This window comes from Lathamus discolor, chromosome 1, assembly GCF_037157495.1.
Source record: "Lathamus discolor isolate bLatDis1 chromosome 1, bLatDis1.hap1, whole genome shotgun sequence".
NCBI classification, from domain to species: Eukaryota; Metazoa; Chordata; class Aves; order Psittaciformes; family Psittacidae; genus Lathamus; species Lathamus discolor.
The window spans coordinates 127,197,722-127,217,751 of NC_088884.1; the positions used below are offsets into that span (position 1 = coordinate 127,197,722).

Consider the following 20,030-nt stretch of genomic DNA (forward strand, 5'->3'; position numbering starts at 1 on the left):
AATTCCTCCTTTTCGAGAAATGATTGGCTTAAAACCTTAGTTGGCTTAAAACCAAACAGGTGTTGTTTGGTTTGTGTCTGTATAACCCTGCTTTCACAGGAAAAATTCCTTTCAGAAGAAAGACTGTTAAGTACACATCTGCCCGTAGCATTTTATAATGTTTTACTTAAGGGGAAAATGCGGAGTAGATAGTGTTTTCAGAGGGACTTCCTCCACCCTTCCTTTTAAAGTTTTTCTCTTCTCATGGTCTCTAACAGTCTGGTTTATATATTGGGCTGAGCTGACTCTGATTACATATTTGACCTACATCTTGTTAAAATATTTTATTTGTTCTGATTACTTTTGTGTGTGTGAGCATACTGGTTTTGGCTGGGATAGAGTTAATTTTCTTCACACTAGTTTGTATGGTGCTACATTTTGTACCTGTGACCAGTTTTGATGCAGGGGTGTTTTTATTGTTGCTGAGCAGTGCTTACAGTGTCAAGGCCTTTTCTGTTTTTCTCACTGCCCTGCCAGGTCACAAAAATGGCTGAGACAGCTGGCCCTAACTGACCAAAGGGATATTCCATACCATATGAAGCTTGTGCTCAGCAATAAAAGCTGGGGGAAGGAGGAGGAAGAGGGGACATTTGGAGTGATGGCGTTTATCTTCTTAAGTAACCATTACACATGATAGAGCCCTGCTTTCCTGGAGATGGCTGAACACCTGCCTGCCAACATTAAGTAATGAGTAAATTCCTTATTTTTCTTTGCTTGTGCCTGCAGCTTTCATTTTATCTATTAAAATGTCTTTATGTCAACCTAGGAGTTTTCACACTTTTACCCTACTGATTCTCTCCCCTAATCCACTGTAGAGGGAGTGAGTGAGAGGCTGGGTGCAGCTTGGCTGCCTGCAGGGGGTAACCCACGACAGTAAGTTGCCTTGCTCCAAAATTTTGTCAACTTTCTCTTAATGAGCTCAGGAGTACTGTGCTGCATGTGAAGAGTTTATTGATCCATCCTTCTTACATATTCAAAAGTGGATTATCCTTGGCTTCAAGTGAGGAATCTGCTTGCAAGGAAAACATTCAGGTGACACTGTATGGGTAGCTACTACATAAGATTGCACAATGGAATTGTCTGAAAAAGAGATGGAGTTAAGAGCATGTAAACATTATTTTGTTTCATAAAAATGTAAAACATACTTTTGTGATCAGTGAAGTGATTACTATATTTTCTTAATGCTTTTGTGTTGCAGGTTTTGTTAAATCGGTAAGGAACCTGACTAGTTATGTCCCATCTGGCAACACTTCTCTAAAAGAGATTTGTATTATTGTAATAATGTATGTAATCTTAGTGAATTTCTATCCACCACAGGCACTAGGGATCTTTCTACTTTGGAAACTGAATTACTTTGTACAAATACTTTGTGGGTTTTTTTTTCCTCACACTACTAATTTAGTACATACTACTGCTGCAGCATTCAGGTAGATTAACTTTCATTTCACATTTGAGTATATGCACATATTATTTTTCTCTTTCCCTGGTAGAACTGGTAAGCATTATATAAATCACATACTTCCTAAAACTCAGTGTTACTTAAGAAAACTATGCAAGTTTTCCCAAGTTGAGACATCTTTCTCCATACCTTCTTACAAAAGTTGTGTCAACTTTATTTAATTAGCATTGACGTGATATCAACGAACAACTGTACAGGCTGTTCAGAGACCTTTGTGTTGCAATGTGGTGTTCCTTTTCATTGTGGGATGACTAGATTGCTCTGCAGTACTGGCCTCCCTCATAACACATTAAAATTTAACCCATTCATGTTCTGGAAATAATGGGGTTTGCAAGTTACCCTTACACTTCTGTGTAATAGTAGAAACCTTCTTTTCTGGAAAAGTTGCAGCTTGAATAATTTAGTGGGAAAAAATGTAATTAGTTTAGGATTCCTGAATATTTATTAGACAACAGTTAGCAATACCCACGTGTACAAAGCAGTTCATACTTTTGAACATGGGGTGAGAAAAGGGAAAGAAGAACAGAAGAAAAAGATGGAAAGTTGTCTTTATGTTGAAGCTATTTCAAGTTCTTAGTAAGCTAGAGAAATAATCAAAAAACTACAAGACAGTTTAGTACTGAGCTCTCAAGCAGGTGGAGTCTATTGCATTTTTGTTCTACTCTAAACAGTTGATTGATTCTTTCAAATTAAGTGTACATTTTGAAGTAGGAACATTCCTGTGGCCTTGAGAAAGCCAGCCAAACTCAAGGTGATTCATAGTAAGACTCTCCTTTGCGGGGATCCTGAATTAATCAAAATAATTACGGAGAAAATAATGCAGATATCCAACATCCGGAGACTGAACAGTTTTGTTCAATTTCTTTTGATATGGTCTATTTTTGTTAATCTAACTCTGCATGCACACTGGACATAAAATGATATTGCTACATGAAAATAATGTAAACATTATTTTTCTGTTGTGTAATAAGTCTTCCCGTTGTTTTTCATTTGGAAATTTAAAGTAGATTAGTTAGTTACTAATTATTTATTAAACAGAATATTTGGCAGTGCAAGTTATTTTGGAAGTTTGCATCTCTGTGCTGGCTCCCAGTGTATCTCATAACTGTGAGCTATTTCTCTTTACTCTGTGAGCACTTGGTGGCCTCTGTCTTCACTGTCCCTCTTTCGCACTCAGCTGCAACGTGGCCTTCATCTCTGTCCTGATATTGATTATTAGGTCAGAAGAGTGAAAGAAAAACAACAGATAAAAAAGAAAACAAACATCAGCTTGTACTTGCTTATGTTTTTCATGTTCAGGTACAAATAATAAGAGGAATTATTTAGTATAATCCACTGAACTAGTAGCCAATGCAACAGGATGAAATCTGTAAAATAAAATTGGGACTTGAACATGTGAAAGCTTCGTAAGAGTGAAATTATGAAGAAAGAGACATTTGATAGAAACTGTGGAAATTCCAACATGGTGGATTTTCTAGAACAAACTACATCGAGTCCTTTCTATAAAGAGCAGCCTGTATTGAGGTATGCTGGATGATCTAACCCAGCAGGTCTGTCTAGTGTTTTGAGGTTTTTTGAATGGCATAGAAGGACTGGATGCCAAAGATAAAGAAAAAAGTTACCTTTGGATCCTAAACTAGTGCTCTAATTATCTGATGTGATAATACCTGGCAACAAGAGGAACAGAAGCTGGTATTAAGGTGAACTGCAAAACAAAAAGTCACTCCCAAGTTTCATCTAAATCCTTCTAGGCCACTTAATTCCCACTCAATACAAAAACATATTTTCATTATAACTTTTCATTATCTTTAGAAACTATGTATTTTTTTTCACAAGGAATTTTACTTTTGTGACCTCAGTTGTCAGAGAATAACATTTTTGAAGCTTTTGATGGAGAAATTTAAATGAATTTACAAAGGATGATATTATTATAAAGCTTCTTTAAACTTACTTTATGCTGAATTTTCTTTTCAGTTTGACCAGTGGTAACATTCAACATTCATATTGAAAAAAGGTGCTTTTTCCATCTTGTTTTTCAATTCACATTTGAAATTACTTTGAAGAAGATATGACTTCTGAAAGGTAAAGAGACTATCAGAGCTGTGGAAAAAAAAAAAGAAATCATTCTTTAGACTGGTTTCACAGGATGCCTTAAAAATTAGAGGCATTTTAGGAAGGTCAGAATGACTTTACCAATTTATGATGTTGTTCTGAGAAGCAGGACTAGGTTCACTGAAGTCCTGTAGGGAGTTACTGTTAAAGTAGATAATATAAGGGAAACTGCTTTGATATTGCTAGTACATTTCTGTAGAAAGTTGTGTAATACTTTATCCTGAATTTTAATGGTGGCCAAGCACACTGCATAATTCAAACCTCATTGACAGAGCTTGAGGGTGGTTGTAGAGTAGAAACCTTGTACGAGCTGTTTCTGTTTACTACCATCGGCAATCTTGCATTAGAAGTGTGTGTGTCTTGGCTGGGAAAAAGAACGGTCTTCTATCATTAGGCAATAGAATTGAGCAAGAGATGGGATCTTGGGCTGTGATGGAGAAATGAGATGTTTTTTTGGAAATACACCAAAAGGTCAAGAATTTTTATGTAGCATCAAAGCTAAAGGAATAAAGAACAGGCTGAGCCTTTGTAGAGGTAGCAATATTATTCTTGGTTTTTGCAGTTATTTTCAGGATGGGTATCTTCTAGTCAGGAATGAGTGTCAGGTAGTGGAAACAGCTTTCCAGGATAGGGATATGTTGTTCCTGCTGCCTGCTTTCTTCTGACAGTGATAGGGACTACTATCAGTTTGATAGTTTCTGTGTACTCTGTAATACATTAACTGTTTACACAAAGCAGAGGGAAGTATTTTCACTGTACATTACTTTTACTTTAAATGGACAAAAGAAACCCAAAAAGACTAACTGAAAAGTCTATGTGCCAGAGAAGTACTTTGTAAAACATGCAAGAGAAGCTGCATGCATTTCAGATATGAACTTTTTAACTGAGTTTTCTTTTCTTACCCTATAGGCAGAAGGAATAAAAAAAAGACTGTGCTGTCCCAATTGTTGGGATTTCATAACAATTTTGATCCTTTTCTCCTCTTTAAAAAAACACCCAAAGACTGTAACCAGCTACAGAATGTTCCAACGTATGTCATCTGCCTGACTGTAGTCAGTTCTGGGGTTCAGGACCTGCCCTGTTTACAGTGACTGAAATGAATAGATTTTCCGAGTTTATTTGGTTTGCTTCTCACAAAGTAAATTAATTATTCTTACTCTTTTTTTTTTTTTTTTAATGTGGAAGCAAAAAAGGAAAAAAATTAGAATAATTATTATACAAAAGTGTTCCCAGAAAGCACAGCAAACAAAAGAAATCCAAGATTGTGACAGATAAAATATGTTATTAGGAACATAGCTCAGAGCTATTGTGACTTGTGGCCACAAACACAGGAAGTAATTTTCCTCCTGGATCCTTTTTAACTATAGGAAAAGAAAAAAAAAGAAGTAAGTCTGGTGATTGCAGGTGTGGTGTGTGGGAGACACTGAAAGGTCATATACATGTCTGAGCAAAAGGATGGAAGTACCCCAGTGTTTGGGCACAGCAAAAGCTTTTGGAAGGATGAATGACTTTTGTTTGTATATGAATTAAAAACTCTTAACTGTTAATTTTTTTTTTTTAGGATGCTACCACTAATAGACCAGCTTCTGAGATGTAATTACTTAACTTCTTAACAGAACTTCCTTTCTTAACAGTCAAACAACGTGGTATACTGCTCTTAAGCCTTGAACAATACGTTCACAGAATTGCTTAGAAAAACTCTTTCTGTTTCCATTACGTCAACATCCAGAAGTACATGCACAAGCTGTAGGCATTTTAATAATGAACTGTCTAGACTGATTAAAAACTGGAGACAAACACCATGTATATGAAACAAATTAACCCTGTTGAGATAATAAATCAAAACAATTTACTCTCCAGAACTTTACCTTCTTCTTCAATACAGATCAAATAGTGTATATGTTTATCTCTATATGCATAGTGTATGTGTTTATCTTTAGGTGTGTTATTTTCTATGATTAATAGGTAATTTTCAGCTTTTATTTAGAGTTCAACCAACAGAACTTTCACTGCTTTCTCAGGAGACTTTATTAGCATTTATGTTTGTATATTATATACATACTCTTTAATCCCTCTGTAAATATATTCCTTATAACAACTGATTTTTTGGTGCTGAAGTTGAGCTAAGTATCTTGCTAGTGGGTTTTTGACTCAACTCCATGTTTTTCATGTTGTATTTCACAGTTAATTTTTGCAAATTCAAACTGGTATAGTATTCAGCAAAAAATGCATACTTATTGCTTAGTGGCCATCTCACTTTCCAGGTGCATCTTACCAGCAGTTCACTGATTTTTCCTGTTTTGAAAAGACTAAATTTTATCTGCAAATATTCTCTCTTTACTATTTATTCAGCATTTAAATTAATTCTTCTCCACATCTTTGTTTGTACTACACCCTGAGGGGAAACCAATTGCTTTCATTTTAGATTCATGCAAGCAGCTTCCGGAACAAACAGAAATGAAGTTTTGGTGAGATAAGCAGAGTTTGCACATTACAGGAACTCTTTCAATCTAGAAATCAAAGCTCCTAGAATATGAAATTACCACACTTGGAGTGAAATAGTTGTCTGTGTGGTATCTGGGAAAGGCGTTGGGGTTTGTGGTAGTCTTGCAGGTTGTTTACTTTTTTAGTGTTTCCCAAAGAAAAGGTTGTTTTTCTTTCCTCCACTAATTAAATGTTTGCTAGATACAAAGCGCAGCAGTTTCCTTTAAAAAGGACAGGTGGTTAAAGGGCTACCCAGAAGTTTGTTTCAATGCCCCATGGATATCAAGTGCCCATATGAATCTTGCTATACAAAATATCTCCATTCAAGAAAATAGTAAAATCTCATAGACTTCTTGAAGGTAGGACTTTAATGTCTCCTTGTTTCAGGTCCTCCCCTATATATTGCAATAATTCTTTATGGCACAATCAGGCATATAAAATAAAGAATATGCTTCAGTAATGTGAGGATGGTAATTGTAGTAAAACATAAGATAGCAATGCAGAATGTGATGATTGCAAGAGTGAGCTTTCTATAATTTATTCAATTTTATTTATTTATCTCTTTCTGGATCCCCAGCAGGATTATAGATAGTGCAAAGAAAAAGTATGAAGTAATCAGCATTCCAGAAATCATACAGTGGACTCTGGAGGAAAGCATGCAAGCAAATTAAATAATGCATATTTAATTTCATTAGTGGTTAGACATTGTGTTGATCAGAATATAAACAAAAGTTGGCAAATTTTGTCTCAAGGGAAACAATACTGAAGCTGAAGCATTTAAATTAAAAACAATATACTTGGACTTGTTGAAAGGAAAAGTTTCAAAACTTACATTTGTGATATTTCATGTCAATTATTTTCATCATTCTAAATAGGTTTTAAAAGAAAATAGTGGCAAATTTTATGCATATTTTTCATTAATTTTTAGTGACAGGATACTGGAACTTTAACGCTATCAGGTTCTATGGGGAAAATGTAATTGAGGTCTTGATGTTAAAAGAAGATAAAGTAGCTTACAACACAGCCTTAAGTCAAGATTGACTATTACTAGCTCTTATAATGTAAATTTAAGTTCAGATATTGAAGGTCTTATTGGAAGCAGTGGGGAGTTCCAAACTAGCCCAAGATGCTACCTTTGAGAAACTTGCCAAAGGAGTGTAAAATCATCACTGCAAGTTTCATCATGATACCTGTGAAAAACATTGTTTTTTTCCTTTAGGCTGCTTTTCCTAGAAAAGGCTCATCTCCGTAACCCCTATTCAGCAAAAGCTGTATTTTTGAGGGGGAGGTTCTTGGTAAGTGTTTTGAGAAAGATTTTTGGTTTTGCTGCAGTATTAGTCATGTAAATGTTTAGGGGCTATGTCCAAACAAGAGCTGAGTAAGAGATGAAAACAGAAAACATTGTGTAATATTTCTATTGCATTTTTTTCTGTTACTTGGAATTTCAGGTTTATTTCTTGAGATCTTCGTTATTCAGTCTTTGTTTTCTGCTTTAATTTCTAACTCCCTTTGCTAATCCCATCCAGAAGCTGCTGGATATTGTTAGCTTTTGAGAATTCCTTTTCTTCAGTGTGGGTAGTTTGAGAAAAAGATTTAGGATCGAGGTCAGGGGTTTGGTAGACCAAGGACAGAGTAAAGGACTCCAAAAAACTCCTGAATGAAAGATGCGCTTGTGTGTGGTCTAGCAAAGAAGAGGAGAAGGTATGTCATTCAAAATTACCTGCCCCATTTTTCATGTTCTTGTTCTGTCTCTTACTGAGAAGAGCTTGTTGGGTGAAGCCAAAAGAAAGGGCAGTCTGCCTCTGCCTGTCAGCCACTTAGTACTTCATCAGTTTTACCTGTCTTTAAACACATACACACACACATGGCAAGTGTCACATAAACACATACACACACACAAGGCAGTGCCTGCAAACCTTGTAGCAGGAAGTCGGGTCTTGTAATGAATGTACTTTTTCTGCATCAAACTTTTTTACCTAAATTAAGGCTACTGATTTTATGCTGTACTATTTCTGCTGGGAATAAATTTCACATAGAAATGCCCAAGGAAGTAGGAATTTCACAAGACATTTTACTTGCAATGTTTTTCTCTTGGTGTTTGGTCCATAGACCTTTCATATTCTTCTGTAGCATTGGCTGGTGCAAGGTTTCTAGTGAGAGACAGGATGGTCATATTTATTAGAAAATGGTTTCATAGCATGCCAGAAATCACAGACTGTTTGGAAACCAAGGATACATGGAATCATATGATTCAAATCATACAAGTGCAGAGAAATTGAAGAATTTTTTATAACAACTAGCAGCAGACAGCTAAGTCAGAGGAAAAACCTGAAGGCAAATAGAGAAAACTATAAACATACCATTTAATTCCCCCCAAAATCCAACAGCTCTACATTGGCAAGCACCCTTTGTGGTTTGGAAATTAAATATTATTAAAAGTAAATCCAGTAGGCTTTTCTCCTCAGGCCAAGTGTAAGAAAGAAAAGCCAAACATGCAAGCCTGGTCATATACTTATAAATATCTTCCTGCGTGGTCAGGATGTGGGCTCCTCGTGCCTCCATGATCCCTAGTGCTGATGCTGGTGCTCCCTGGTTGTATGAACTGGCTCAGCCTTCTGAAATCTGAGTCACACATGTTGTGAGGTACAAAAGACTGTGGAGAAGCTCTTGCATTATTTTTGCCACTTTATCAGCAGCTGGCTTGTTTACAGGAACAGCTCATTGAGAAAGCCTGTAATGTGACCATGATGAACATCTGGCAGTGAAGGAACAGGGTCAGGTTCTTGATTCGCTTTTCCCTTTTTACCTGCCATCCTAAATTTCAGCCCTATCTGTGCATTTAACCATGACCACCAAAGTTGTAGCTTTTCAGTAACCTTACTTGTGTTACTCCTGTTTTACACAAGAAACAGAAGGCAGAATACATTTGTTCCATTTTTTCTCATGGAGCCTGTATAGTTAAAAGTTATTAGATGTAAGCTGGAAAAAAGAAAGCCCAAACCAATAACCAAACACATGGAGCTATCTAAAGTATGTTTCTTTTTTCAAAAACTTATGAATTACACAATTTGTGGTATGGGTCACATGGTTGTTACTACGTATTTGCACATATGATAGCAGAAACATTGCAATTCAGCCTTTTTTCTGAATAATAATACAATGTGACCTTCAATAACCTGCCTGGCTACTTTAAGTGTTTACAAGAGAGTAAGGAAGATAAGGTGTGCTTTGTTACATAGGTGTTTTAAAATATTAATGGAATGAAATATTTTTCAACTCTTTCTCCAACCTTCTTTCCTTCTAACATATATTTCATTTCCTTCTAAAATATGTTGTACCTTGAAGCCTAATCTGTTTGCAATGCAGTATGATAAATGTATGACAGCTAGTGTTCATGAGAGAATAGAAATCATATTTGAGTATCAGTTAAAAAATAGAATTTCTACACCTACACAGTAGGGTAGTCACAGCACTTAGTTACGCAGATCAAAGTGAGTTTCAGTTCCAAACAGGTCACAGATTCTTAAGAATAAATGATATGAGCCGAAGCAAGTAATGCTGGAAATGATGTCACAGCACAAATTATCTCTGAAATGGAAGTGTTTTGCCTTGAGCTTCCCTACCTGCCAAGAAAAATAATGTAAATGCTTCTAGCACCCCTAGTCTCAAATAGACCAAAAAATAAAAAATAAATCAGGATTGTGTTTATCACTGAAAATAATCTTCCATATATGAAGCATTTTTTATCTTTTGGATAAAGTGAAACTCTTAATTTTCCCTTTAATGTTTAAAAATATTAAAAGCCTTTTGAACATGATGCTAGCACAGCCAACAGCATCTTCTGAGAAATAAAAGATTAAAGAGAAATCAGAGATATAAGAATATTTTACTAATAAAGAATTTGGTCTTTTTATGTGAGGAAGCCTGCCTTACTAAAGTAATCCTATTTAATTTGCGTTCCATCTTGAAAACTGTCTGCTTTGGCAAAGCCAAAAAATATTGTCTCAGAAAATGCTGCAGCATTTCAATCTATATTCACTGCTTTCTTTCTAAGCTTGCAGCTCTGTTTTTGCCATGATTTTCACACCATAGAATTAAGACCAGCCAAGGATGTACTTGTTGCATACTCCGGGTTAGCTGATCGATTCCTGCCAGTACATAGGCCAAGAAAGGGAAAGGCAGGCAGGCACAATAATGTCCCTAGATCTCCTGGGCAAAGTTGATATTGGAGAGTATATAGGCATTCAGGTTAGGTTATACTACTTCATTCCAATCTGTCAAGTCTGCAGTTTCCTTAATGTAGGAGTGTATCGCTGCTTAGGAAGCCCTTTGAAATGTTAGATACCTCCTTAATGACTACTACCCCTTCTCATCCTTGACCATTGGACACCCTACCTCAAAGTGTAAAGACATGAAACTGCAGGTGTAGAGGGCTCAAATATATTAAAAATAATATAATTTGTATTTTGAAAATAAAATATTTTAAAAATATTTTAAAAATATCTTTAAAAGATTTTAAAAGTTCAGCCTGGCACTAACAGCACATGAAATTAAAAACAATGCTTTACTAGGTAAGGAAGAACTGATTGTACATAGGGAGGCCCCAGTCCTCAACTATCAAATGTTCTATCTGACTCTAACCCACATCATTTAGAGCAGGAAACCCAGAAAAATCTGTTTCCTCCAGATCATGTAGACATAATGGTATACAAGCTAATTAATATTCTGGATTTCAAACTGGCCTACTGGAATCCTCAAAGGCAAAATAAGACAAGAAAGCAAACAAAGCATTTCCTCTCTTTTCCAGAGAAAGATAAATAGGAACAGCTAAGCAAGCTATGACAAGCTTTAAAATCTGATATGAAATTGGATTGTATTATACCACCTAAGGAGGATGCCAAAGTCATCAGATTGATAAGAGTTGGTTGTTCCACTAAATAAACCCCTGTTTTAGGAAGGAAAAAGTAACAGTTGGTGACTAGAAACTCTTTTAATCCAGAACTGACATGCTGTCTATGAAACTATAAGGTGATGGTTTAAAAAGCCTAACAACCATTTGCTAGATATTAAAGGAAGCAAAGCAAATCAACTCTCAAAACTTTTTTCTTTTTTGATCTTGAGCCATTTAGTTAGGAAACAACTCCCCGACGTATGAAATCTGCAGGAAAATAGTGGAACAGATCTCTGAATGTTGGAGTCCAAGTACTTTGGTATTACTTCCAACTTTGGCTTAAAAAGCAAACAAACATGCTTGAAGTTTATCACCCTTTCCCCTGTCTTTTTCCTAATTCAGCTAAGTACTTGGAAAGAATGCGCAAGACAGGTAGAATGCGGTTTCTCTCTGCACAGAGGTGGCTGTTGGTATGCAGCTTGCTAAAGCCAGTGATACTTGTGATGAATTGATTTTGTTATTTTAGTATATCTACCAACTTCTGCTATCAGACAAGATGCAGGATCCTGGTGGATTTTAGTGCTTTTCTTTTAATCAAAAGAGTGATATATGGCAAGAGTTTGCTTTTTACCAGCTTCAGGTTTTTCCCCTTTCATTGGCCACTAAGTAGAAAGGCGGTGCAGGGGTGCTCGATTTAATGAGTACAGTTTTAAAACTAATTTAACACAAATTTATCACTCCATTTCATTTTTGTGATATGTGAGTGGAGTTATGTATCAAACAACAGATATGCAAAACCCTCAAATACTGCCAAAGAATACAAGTTATACAAGCGGGCATGTCACAGGCTGACTTTGTGACTCAAATCTTGGCAGCTGCCCTATAAACAAAGCTACTGAATTAGTTTGAATCTGTCTCAGCTTCTTATGCAGCTCACTTTCAATGATATGCTTTAAAGAATTACTAGAGAGTGAAAACTTGATCAAAATGCATGAATTGCTAATCAGTTGACAAATTAGAGTAGGCTTTAGAAATCCATTCATATTGGTTATATTTCAGTCTCAGAGTTTCAGTCAGACAAGAATGCATGCTAAATCAAAATGCATTCCTTCTGTATTGCTGTAATTTGCATTTCTGCTTTGGGACTCAGGCTGCAACTCCTGTACCACTGTTAGAATTTCTGATCAGCTACAAAAACTGATTTTGAATATCAAGCAAACATTGAGGATCCAGGATCCAATGGAGTAAGTTGCTTTGTGGATGATTAGAGGCGTGTTCACACACTCTGAGACTTAAATTTACAAAAAAATACTAGTGTGCAAGGGAAAAAGGTAAATAATTAGAAACCAGTCACTGTGAATTTTCAGGTTAGATCTTTCATCAAAGTTTTAGTGTTACAGAGGTAGCTGAGTTCCAAGAAAGGGTAGTCATGATGATTATTGTTATTTGCCATCTTATAGAAGTGTATACTCCAGAGTGTATGGAGTGTATAGTCCATGTATACTCCAGAGTGCAATACCACTGAGTGTTAAGTATTCATATTCATTGAGGATACCTCTGCTAGCATAAAATTTCCTACTTGGTTGATAGCAAGCCACCTTAATTAGATACCTATAAATATTAAAAATTTAGAATGATTGGTATACTATAGTGCTGGAGTCTTTTTAGGCAGATTTGTGCTAAACTGCACCTGTGACTATAGTCTCATTTTATGACAGTTTTTACTTTCTCTTTTCATTTCTTCTAGAATGTTGTTTGTTGGCTTCCAGAACTTGGGATTCAGTCACCGGTCCCTGGAGACAAGGGAAAAGGTATTTGTGGTACATTTGCCATTTCGTTTAGAAATTGAACATGAGATCTCAATTTATGTGTATTTTCAACTGCCATTAGCGAAACTTGATGGTTTGTCACATGCTCTGGAGCAGGGTTTACTGTTTATTAGTGCCCAAGTCCATACAAGTTAACACATTTAAATTTTTTTTAAAGGTGTGCAGGTCAGAAGCTGTGGCCCAGTACATTTGGAGAGGAACTTCAGTTTTCTGAAGTTTGGTACACCAAAAATTATTTTTAACTGAATGTTTCTCTGGGTACCCAGAATTTAAGGGAAGCTGGAAGTGAAGACCTAAGACTAAGAGAGCTAACAAGCTGCTTTTCTCCAGAAGGCAGAGAGCCATGTCATGCAGAAGGAGTTGGAGGCAGTCAGAGAATTCCAGCTTTTTTCTCTGGGGATTCTTACATAGTTCTTGCCTTCCCTGACTATAAGTGCTGTCCGAAATGCTTAGTCCTCACAGGAAGATCTGGCAAAGCAGGAAAGCTCCACACCTTTAGGACCTATATGCAGTTAATGCCTCACTGCTGTATGCTCTCTCACATCTTTTTGTCTATAGCGCAGAGGTAGCATCTGATTCTGTTGACTTGTACGCTGGTTTCAGTCTCACTGAAGTTGATGGGATCTAAGAATTTCCATGAAGCTGAGTGTGCATTTTCAAATATTGTTTTACATACAGATATTTCTGCAGAATGACTAATGCTTCAGGGCTGAAGTTCCATTTAATTTAAGAACAAAAATATTTTGTTGTAAATGTAGCACCAAGGCTTGAAATTTACAGAAATTAAACACATTTAGTTTATTTAAACAACTGTGATTGCTTTTCAAATTATCATTAATTGAAAATTCATTTAAAAAAGTCCAATATGTTTTTAGTCCCTGTGTCTGTCAAACAGAGCCCACAGATCTTTGTTGGCACCCTGTAATATTTTAATTTATACTCCTAACATATTTTCATGGTCAAATGTTCTAAGAAACTCTCCTTGGAAGCAAAGTAACTCTCCTAAATCAAAACAACAGCAATAGTTTTGATAAGTGTCAGCTAATTTGTAAGCATTGCTGAGGGCAGTGTATTTAAAAAGCCTTACAAATGCAGAGCAGAAACAAAGCTCCATAAAGGAACACTATATCTGTTTGAAGTGAAATTGCCAGAAGGATTTTGTACAAGGAAGCTGATTCACTTTTGTAAGAGCTGTTCCAGAATAAGTTGCAGAGATTTCAGTATTCTCTGCCCATCTGTGGGTCTTTCTTGAGAAATGCAGAACTTGTGTATGTGAGGTTAATTTTTTTGCGGTCTTAATTGCAGAAATATGCCTTCAAGGTCAGACACTGTACAGGATTCTGAAATGTTGTCATTTATGTAAATAAGAATGGCTAGATGAGCTGAAATACAGCTATTTTTCTGAAGAGTGTTACATTCCTATGTTCCAAAAATATCTTTATTTCCTCTTCTCTTCTGTAGGTTTTGTTTGCAGCTGTGGGAAAGTGCGCTCAAAGTTCTCTTTGTGCTTTTTTTTTTTTTGCAAGCAAGCAGAAGTGTGCTTAGTCTCATGTCCTATAGTGGAGGGTTCAAACTGAGTAACTGAGAGCCTTATTTCCTATTCTTCTTTCTTTAGTTTCTCATGATTGTGGCTGCTAGGAAAAACTCACACTGAAAAGATAAAACTTCTACTGAGATACCTGGAGCCACTTGTGCAGAGTGGAGCATCATGTGAGCTAATAGACTGTCCTTACAGTTTGTCTGAAGTCAGTGAAATGGGTAATGTCTTAAGCAAATATGTTCTTGGTGACTGCTGAAGAGGTGCAGTTGTGTTTTTGTGCAGCTGGAGTGTAGTTCACTGCTGAAATGCTTGTGTTTAAGGTGGTCCAAAGGAAAGATACAGAGAAGGCAGTGGCAAGATCAGGGTGATATGTAAGAGATTTAATAGGTATTTTGCATTCTTCGGGGTTGTCACTACAGTAATTTTCTGCTTCATGAGGCTAAATTTAGAGCCTTAAACCATCCAAAAATCCTGGGCTAGATATCAGAGCAGTCACCAGATGATCTTCCTGTCCTGTGTGGCCTCTCTTCTATGTGAAAACAAGAGGGCTAGGAACCCTATGATGAAAGTGAAAGCTGAAAAAGTGCAGTTCAGTAGCAAGAAATTAATTCTGCCTCTGTAGTGGCAATAGTATGTAAGGTTTGCCCAGCAGATGCCAGCAGTTAATTAGCATAGAGCTTGTGGAAGAATAAAAAGAGCTGAATAAATAACTGCTTAAAGGGTGACTGCTTGAAAGAAATTAAATATTTTTCATTAAGGTTAATTTTTGCTCTGAAGATCCTTTTTTTTTTTTATCCTCTCAGTTTCTGAGACTGTCTGTATAAGAGTCAGAGAGCATTTAAGTTTCGTCCAGTTCATAATAATGATCTTCCACATAAACCGTAGGGTTAAGTTACTTATTTTAAAGATGTTTTAGGTTTTACCTTTTTGCATCTTATATATTTTTACTTGACCTGTTCTCTTCCTGTTTACTGTCCCCTTCAGAGTATGAGCATAACTTTCCTTATTTACTGTCCCTCTCAGTTTGAATTATAAATTTGACCTGACATTAAGCTGTTGCTTTTTGTACTGGAGGGATACAAATTAATAGTCTAACTCATGTGGTATTACCCTTCACTTTCATTGAACCATCTGGACTTCTGGAGCTGGAGCTGAAAACTGTCAACATCTCTTGACACAAAGCAAATAGACTGAGCTAAAAGGGAAGTTCAAGCTGGAAAATTGTCCTGTAGAAAGTTTAGAGAAGTTCAGCACTGGAGGAAGGAAATCATTATCTGTCAGAAGAGCCCCATCCTGCCCAAAAGCCATAGCATTAGGTAAATAATGCTGTTCCTTTAAGGATTAGGCTCACATTCAAGATTTCAGTGGAAATCAGATTTTGGTTTCATTAAAGTTTATTTTTGGTTTGCTGTTTGAAAAGCTTATGTTCCAAGCAAGAACAAGAAATCTAGGCATTCATATCGGTACCTTCTTAATTTAAGGAAACTGCAAGAAGGACTTGTTCTGGCATGGATCACCCCCTCAATAATAAAATTGATACACATCTGATTTTATAATAGATGTAATACAAGTCAATTCCAGATCCTTCTGAACTGTACAGGATATAGTGTGTTATCCACATAATTATGTTGATGATTGTGGGTATGTACTTTTTAAAAAAGATTTCCTTAAATCAAGGGGTTATATAGTACAAATAAAGTAACACTGTTGCATCTCAAAGTGGTTGGAATGCCTTATGATTTGGGCCCTATGATTTTATGTAGGATCATAAGCACTGAAAAAATGGAGGTCACTGGTAATATTTATTCTTTACTCATAAGATTCCTATTTGAAACTGTAAGGATCCAGTGAAAAGTAAACTTGTGTCACATGAGGTTAAATGTTCATTACAAATAATGATCATTATAAAAGTCTAGATTATTACTTGTCATTTAATGTTCTTGGCAATTAGTGTATGTCATTTAAAATATTTATTTTTTCCTTTTGGCTGAGTTTACCTACAAAACTGGAACAGTCATCTTAAAAGCAATGATCTCCCAGGCAAAATAAATTAAGTGTTGGAAATATGTCAAGACTTTAAACTGAAGACAAAATTTCAGAACAATCTTTGCGCAAAAATGAAACTTGCTTTATCCCTTTAACTCATCTTTTTACCTACTGCTTGTCTGGGTGTTTCTGTCTGTAAATCAAACATATGCTCTTCTCTTGCTTTCTGGAAGGCTTCCAAAGGTTGGGGGGAAGTCTTACAGGAAACCTTTCCAAAACATATTTAGGACTTGTTCTTCCTGTGCAGATAAACCCATCAGATGTGTTTTAGTACAGACTAAATGAAACTGAAAAACTGTGATACTTGGTTTGGGGCATTTTTTTTTAATTAAAAGGTAGAAATTTGATGGCTATTTTTCCTATTAGAATTTGCATCAAGAGTTTTGCTTCATTGTCACTCCCTTGTTTCTTTCAGTGAGTTCCACATGTGCTAATAATTTGAGATTTATCTTAGTATAAATGCTTATTTGATCAAACAAGCATATATTTCATTCTAAGACTTCCTTATCGGATTATCGTATGGAAGAGAATGCAGTATCTGCCTTCCATGAAGTTTTCTGTAATGCTTTGATTTGAAAATGTGCCTTTGAGTTACAAAACTAATCCAGAAGACCTATATATACAAGAAAGATATGGATTTAATTCTTTCCCAGATATAGGCTTAGATTTTCCAGGCGTCCTGGAGTCTAATTGCATATTTTATTAATTTGATTTTGTCTTGTGTAATTATTGATATACCACATAAATGGAATCCATTCTTAGAATACTGCCAATTCAAGAATTAGATTTTTGTACTAGTGCAACACCATGAGTTATTTGTGCAATGTCTAAAGTGATTGACTGTAATTAACTTAAATTTATTTGGTTTTCGTCCTTCAGAGAGCATACACCAGACTTTTGGTCTATTATTACTGATATTATTATATATTTTTTCATTGATTACTTGGAAAACTCAACCCTCCCTGTTTAACAGATATTTCTTTCAGGGCAGCAAGAAGTAACAAGCAACAAGCATTCAAGGCAACAATGTATCATCAACACACATACTGACATTTACAATATTCTCATTGTTATTTGAAGTATGCTATTAAGAGAAGCTTCAGAGTTACTATCTAATTTAGTGTGGTGTTTGCTAGTTACCATGGTTTGTATATATTGTCGTCATTATGAAACCTTCCCTTGTTTATAAACTACATTGAAATGCTGACTAACAGAGAGAGAAGAGGTAGATAATTATCAGTGCTAGAACCTAACTAAAGCAGCATGCTGACTTTAAGTTTACATCTTTTTTTCTGTCATGTATCAGGAAAAGCTCTGATTTTAATGAGACAAAAGTAGAAATTGATACAATCAAATTACTGAGTAGTTTTTAGTCCACAGGGATATACAGATGCTTTCAGGAATACTGCTGGTGTAGCTAGCATCATGTATGCATTCAAGATAGGCATTAAAAATCGTGTTAACGTTATGAGAAATAGAGGTGGGAGAGAATGATGAGTAATTAATGTTACGCGTGTCTGCTTCTTTTCTTTTCCCCACAGTCTTATTACTCCCTGACTTCCATAGAAGGTAAATATTAGTGACTCCTCTTTTTCAGTTACAATGCTGAAAAAAGCAGTGCTTCTGTCAGTGAAATTGAAGTCAGTACTCCTAAGGAGGATAAATATTAAATGTTGCCAGCTTTCCCAGGAGTTATTAAATCTTGTTATGCTATAAGCCTAAATAAGTTACCATGTGTCATAGTTTAAACCCAACCACAAACCTTGTTCACTCACTCCCCAGCCCCTTCTTGCCCTCCCCCTGCTCCTGGAGGGATGGAGAAGAGAATTGAAAAGAATGCAACTCCCATGGGTTGAGATAAGAACAGTTTAGTAACTCAGGTATAACACAAATCACTGCTGCTACCACCAATAATAATAATGATAAAGGAAATAACAAGGGAAGAGAATAAAACACCTCAGCACCAGCCGACCGATAACTCGCTCTACTCCCCCAGCCAAGCACCAACCAATACCTCATCCAACCCTGCAGTCCCCCGCCCTTCTGAGGTAACTCCCCGTTACATCCTGGGCATGACGTGCTGTGGTATGGAATACCTCTTTGGTCAGCTTGGGTCAGGTGTCCTGTCTCTGCTTCCTCCCGGCCTCCCCTCCTCCCTAGCAGAGCATGAGGCTCAGAAAGTCTTTGGCCAGACCAAACATTTGAGCAGCAACTGAAAGCATCGGCGTTATCAGCTCTCTTCCCAGGCCAAAAAATGAGCACATAGCACTGCACTAGCTACTAAGAAGGAGAAAAATGACTTCTACTGCTGAACCCAGGACACCATGTAAATTTATTTTTCCCAAGCATGTAACCCATAGAGTATCAAGGTTTATTTCATAAATGTAGCTGGGGATTGACCTGGATTCAGAAGGTCCAGTGATGTTCACGATGTAGGAAGCTCATTTTTCATTGCCACTATATGACATGTTACATCTAAGAATATGTATCATGATACCAAAATCATGATACCAAAATGGATATATGTTAAACATGAAAAAAATCAGACAATTCAGGATTTAATTGAGGTTTTAATCAATCAAGGCAAGAAATTAGATTTAAAGTTTTATAGATTTAATGAGTAAGTAGACATTTCAGCCAATGCCAAAGTATTCATCCTTGTATATACAGAAAGAGAAAATTCATATGTATATATCTATAAAAGAAAACAAAAGTATTACTGTACTGTTTTATAAATAGCTAAAATCTAGGGTTTTTTATGTCATATGCAACATACCCAGTTGCGTATATAAAGGAGGAAAGAAAATTTTGCCTTGTGTTCTATTTTACATTTCATAAGAAAAAGTAAATTCTTAATTCCTTACGGCCGTATTTGTGGTCTAGATTCCTGAACTGAATCCCAGTTTGAAGAATTCAAGATATAAATAAGTAGACACTTATGAGAGTGAAAAGAATTATATGAAGTAAGTCAGGTCCACCAAAATATGCTTGGAGTATGTAGATCAGAACTACCAGAAGGGAAAAAAACTGGCCCCTATTACTGTATAATCAAAAATCTTCAGAGCAGATGGTTTATTCTACTGAATAAATACTATTATTAGTGCTTATAGTATTAAAATAAGATGGTAACATCTGCCCACGCCAGATTTTCTTGTCCATCTCTTTGTTATTAAGATGCGAATGTTTGAACAGTCACTGCTCTAGATACAGCACTAACCATTTTTTTCCAAAAATTACTCTTCAAAATTTTTTATACTTAAGAAAAGATCAAAAAAATCAGCACAAACCAATTATTTATCTCTTTGATGTAAAAGGTGTTTGGCTGTATTGTTGAAAATGAATCCCTTGGGATGCTGTAATCTTCATAACTTCTCCATTTAGAGTATCATCTTCAATAATTGTTATCAGTCCCTCAGCTATTCTTGATGGGCTGAAAAAAAAGTAAATTGTTATTTGAGAATCATGATGTAATAAAACACATGAAAAGGACAAGTATAGAAACTCAATGAAAATCTATATATCCTGAAAATTAAATGAACAGGTATTTGAACGAATTTATTTTCAGGTTTGCAGAGGTGGTGGAGAATTTCAGGAGATAAATTCAGTCTCCTCAATGAGGACATACAGTCT

General features: G+C 35.9%; 1 protein-coding gene and 2 long non-coding RNA genes across 22 annotated transcripts in view; 1 reads left to right on the forward strand and 2 right to left on the reverse strand.

The window, feature by feature from the left end:
• Positions 1-973: 973 nt before the first annotated feature.
• Positions 974-5,008, reverse strand: LOC136022019 (uncharacterized). 3 transcript variants are annotated; one of them, XR_010615983.1, is made up of 3 exons: positions 3,692-5,008; positions 3,450-3,598; positions 974-1,119 (listed from the first exon to the last, which is right to left on the reverse strand). It is a non-coding gene; the product is annotated as an uncharacterized LOC136022019 (long non-coding RNA). The 3 variants fall into 3 exon arrangements; XR_010615978.1 differs by having other exon boundaries at positions 3,450-5,008; XR_010615979.1 differs by having other exon boundaries at positions 974-2,700; positions 3,450-5,008.
• A 1,328-nt stretch (positions 5,009-6,336) lies between these two features.
• Positions 6,337-20,030, forward strand: part of LOC136021986 (uncharacterized) — a 62,419-nt gene continuing 48,725 nt past the window's right edge. For 8 of the 17 annotated variants that reach the window (XR_010615976.1, XR_010615955.1, XR_010615974.1 and 5 more), the window contains exons 1-3: positions 6,337-6,453; positions 7,314-7,389; positions 12,733-12,796. This is a non-coding gene — a long non-coding RNA (uncharacterized LOC136021986). Of the gene's footprint in view, positions 6,454-7,313; positions 7,390-12,732; positions 12,797-14,429; positions 14,525-17,941; positions 17,970-20,030 lie in introns of all 17 variants that reach the window. The other 9 variants (XR_010615962.1, XR_010615964.1, XR_010615973.1 and 6 more) reach the window with 5 other exon arrangements.
• The window catches only part of HPGD (15-hydroxyprostaglandin dehydrogenase), a 29,472-nt gene continuing 28,392 nt past the window's right edge, over positions 18,951-20,030 (reverse strand). For both annotated transcript variants that reach the window (XM_065694726.1, XM_065694742.1), the window contains one exon: positions 18,951-19,830. In XM_065694726.1, coding sequence (XP_065550798.1) covers positions 19,695-19,830 — 136 coding nt within the window. In that variant the 3' untranslated portion in view covers positions 18,951-19,694. The remainder of the gene's footprint in view (positions 19,831-20,030) is intronic.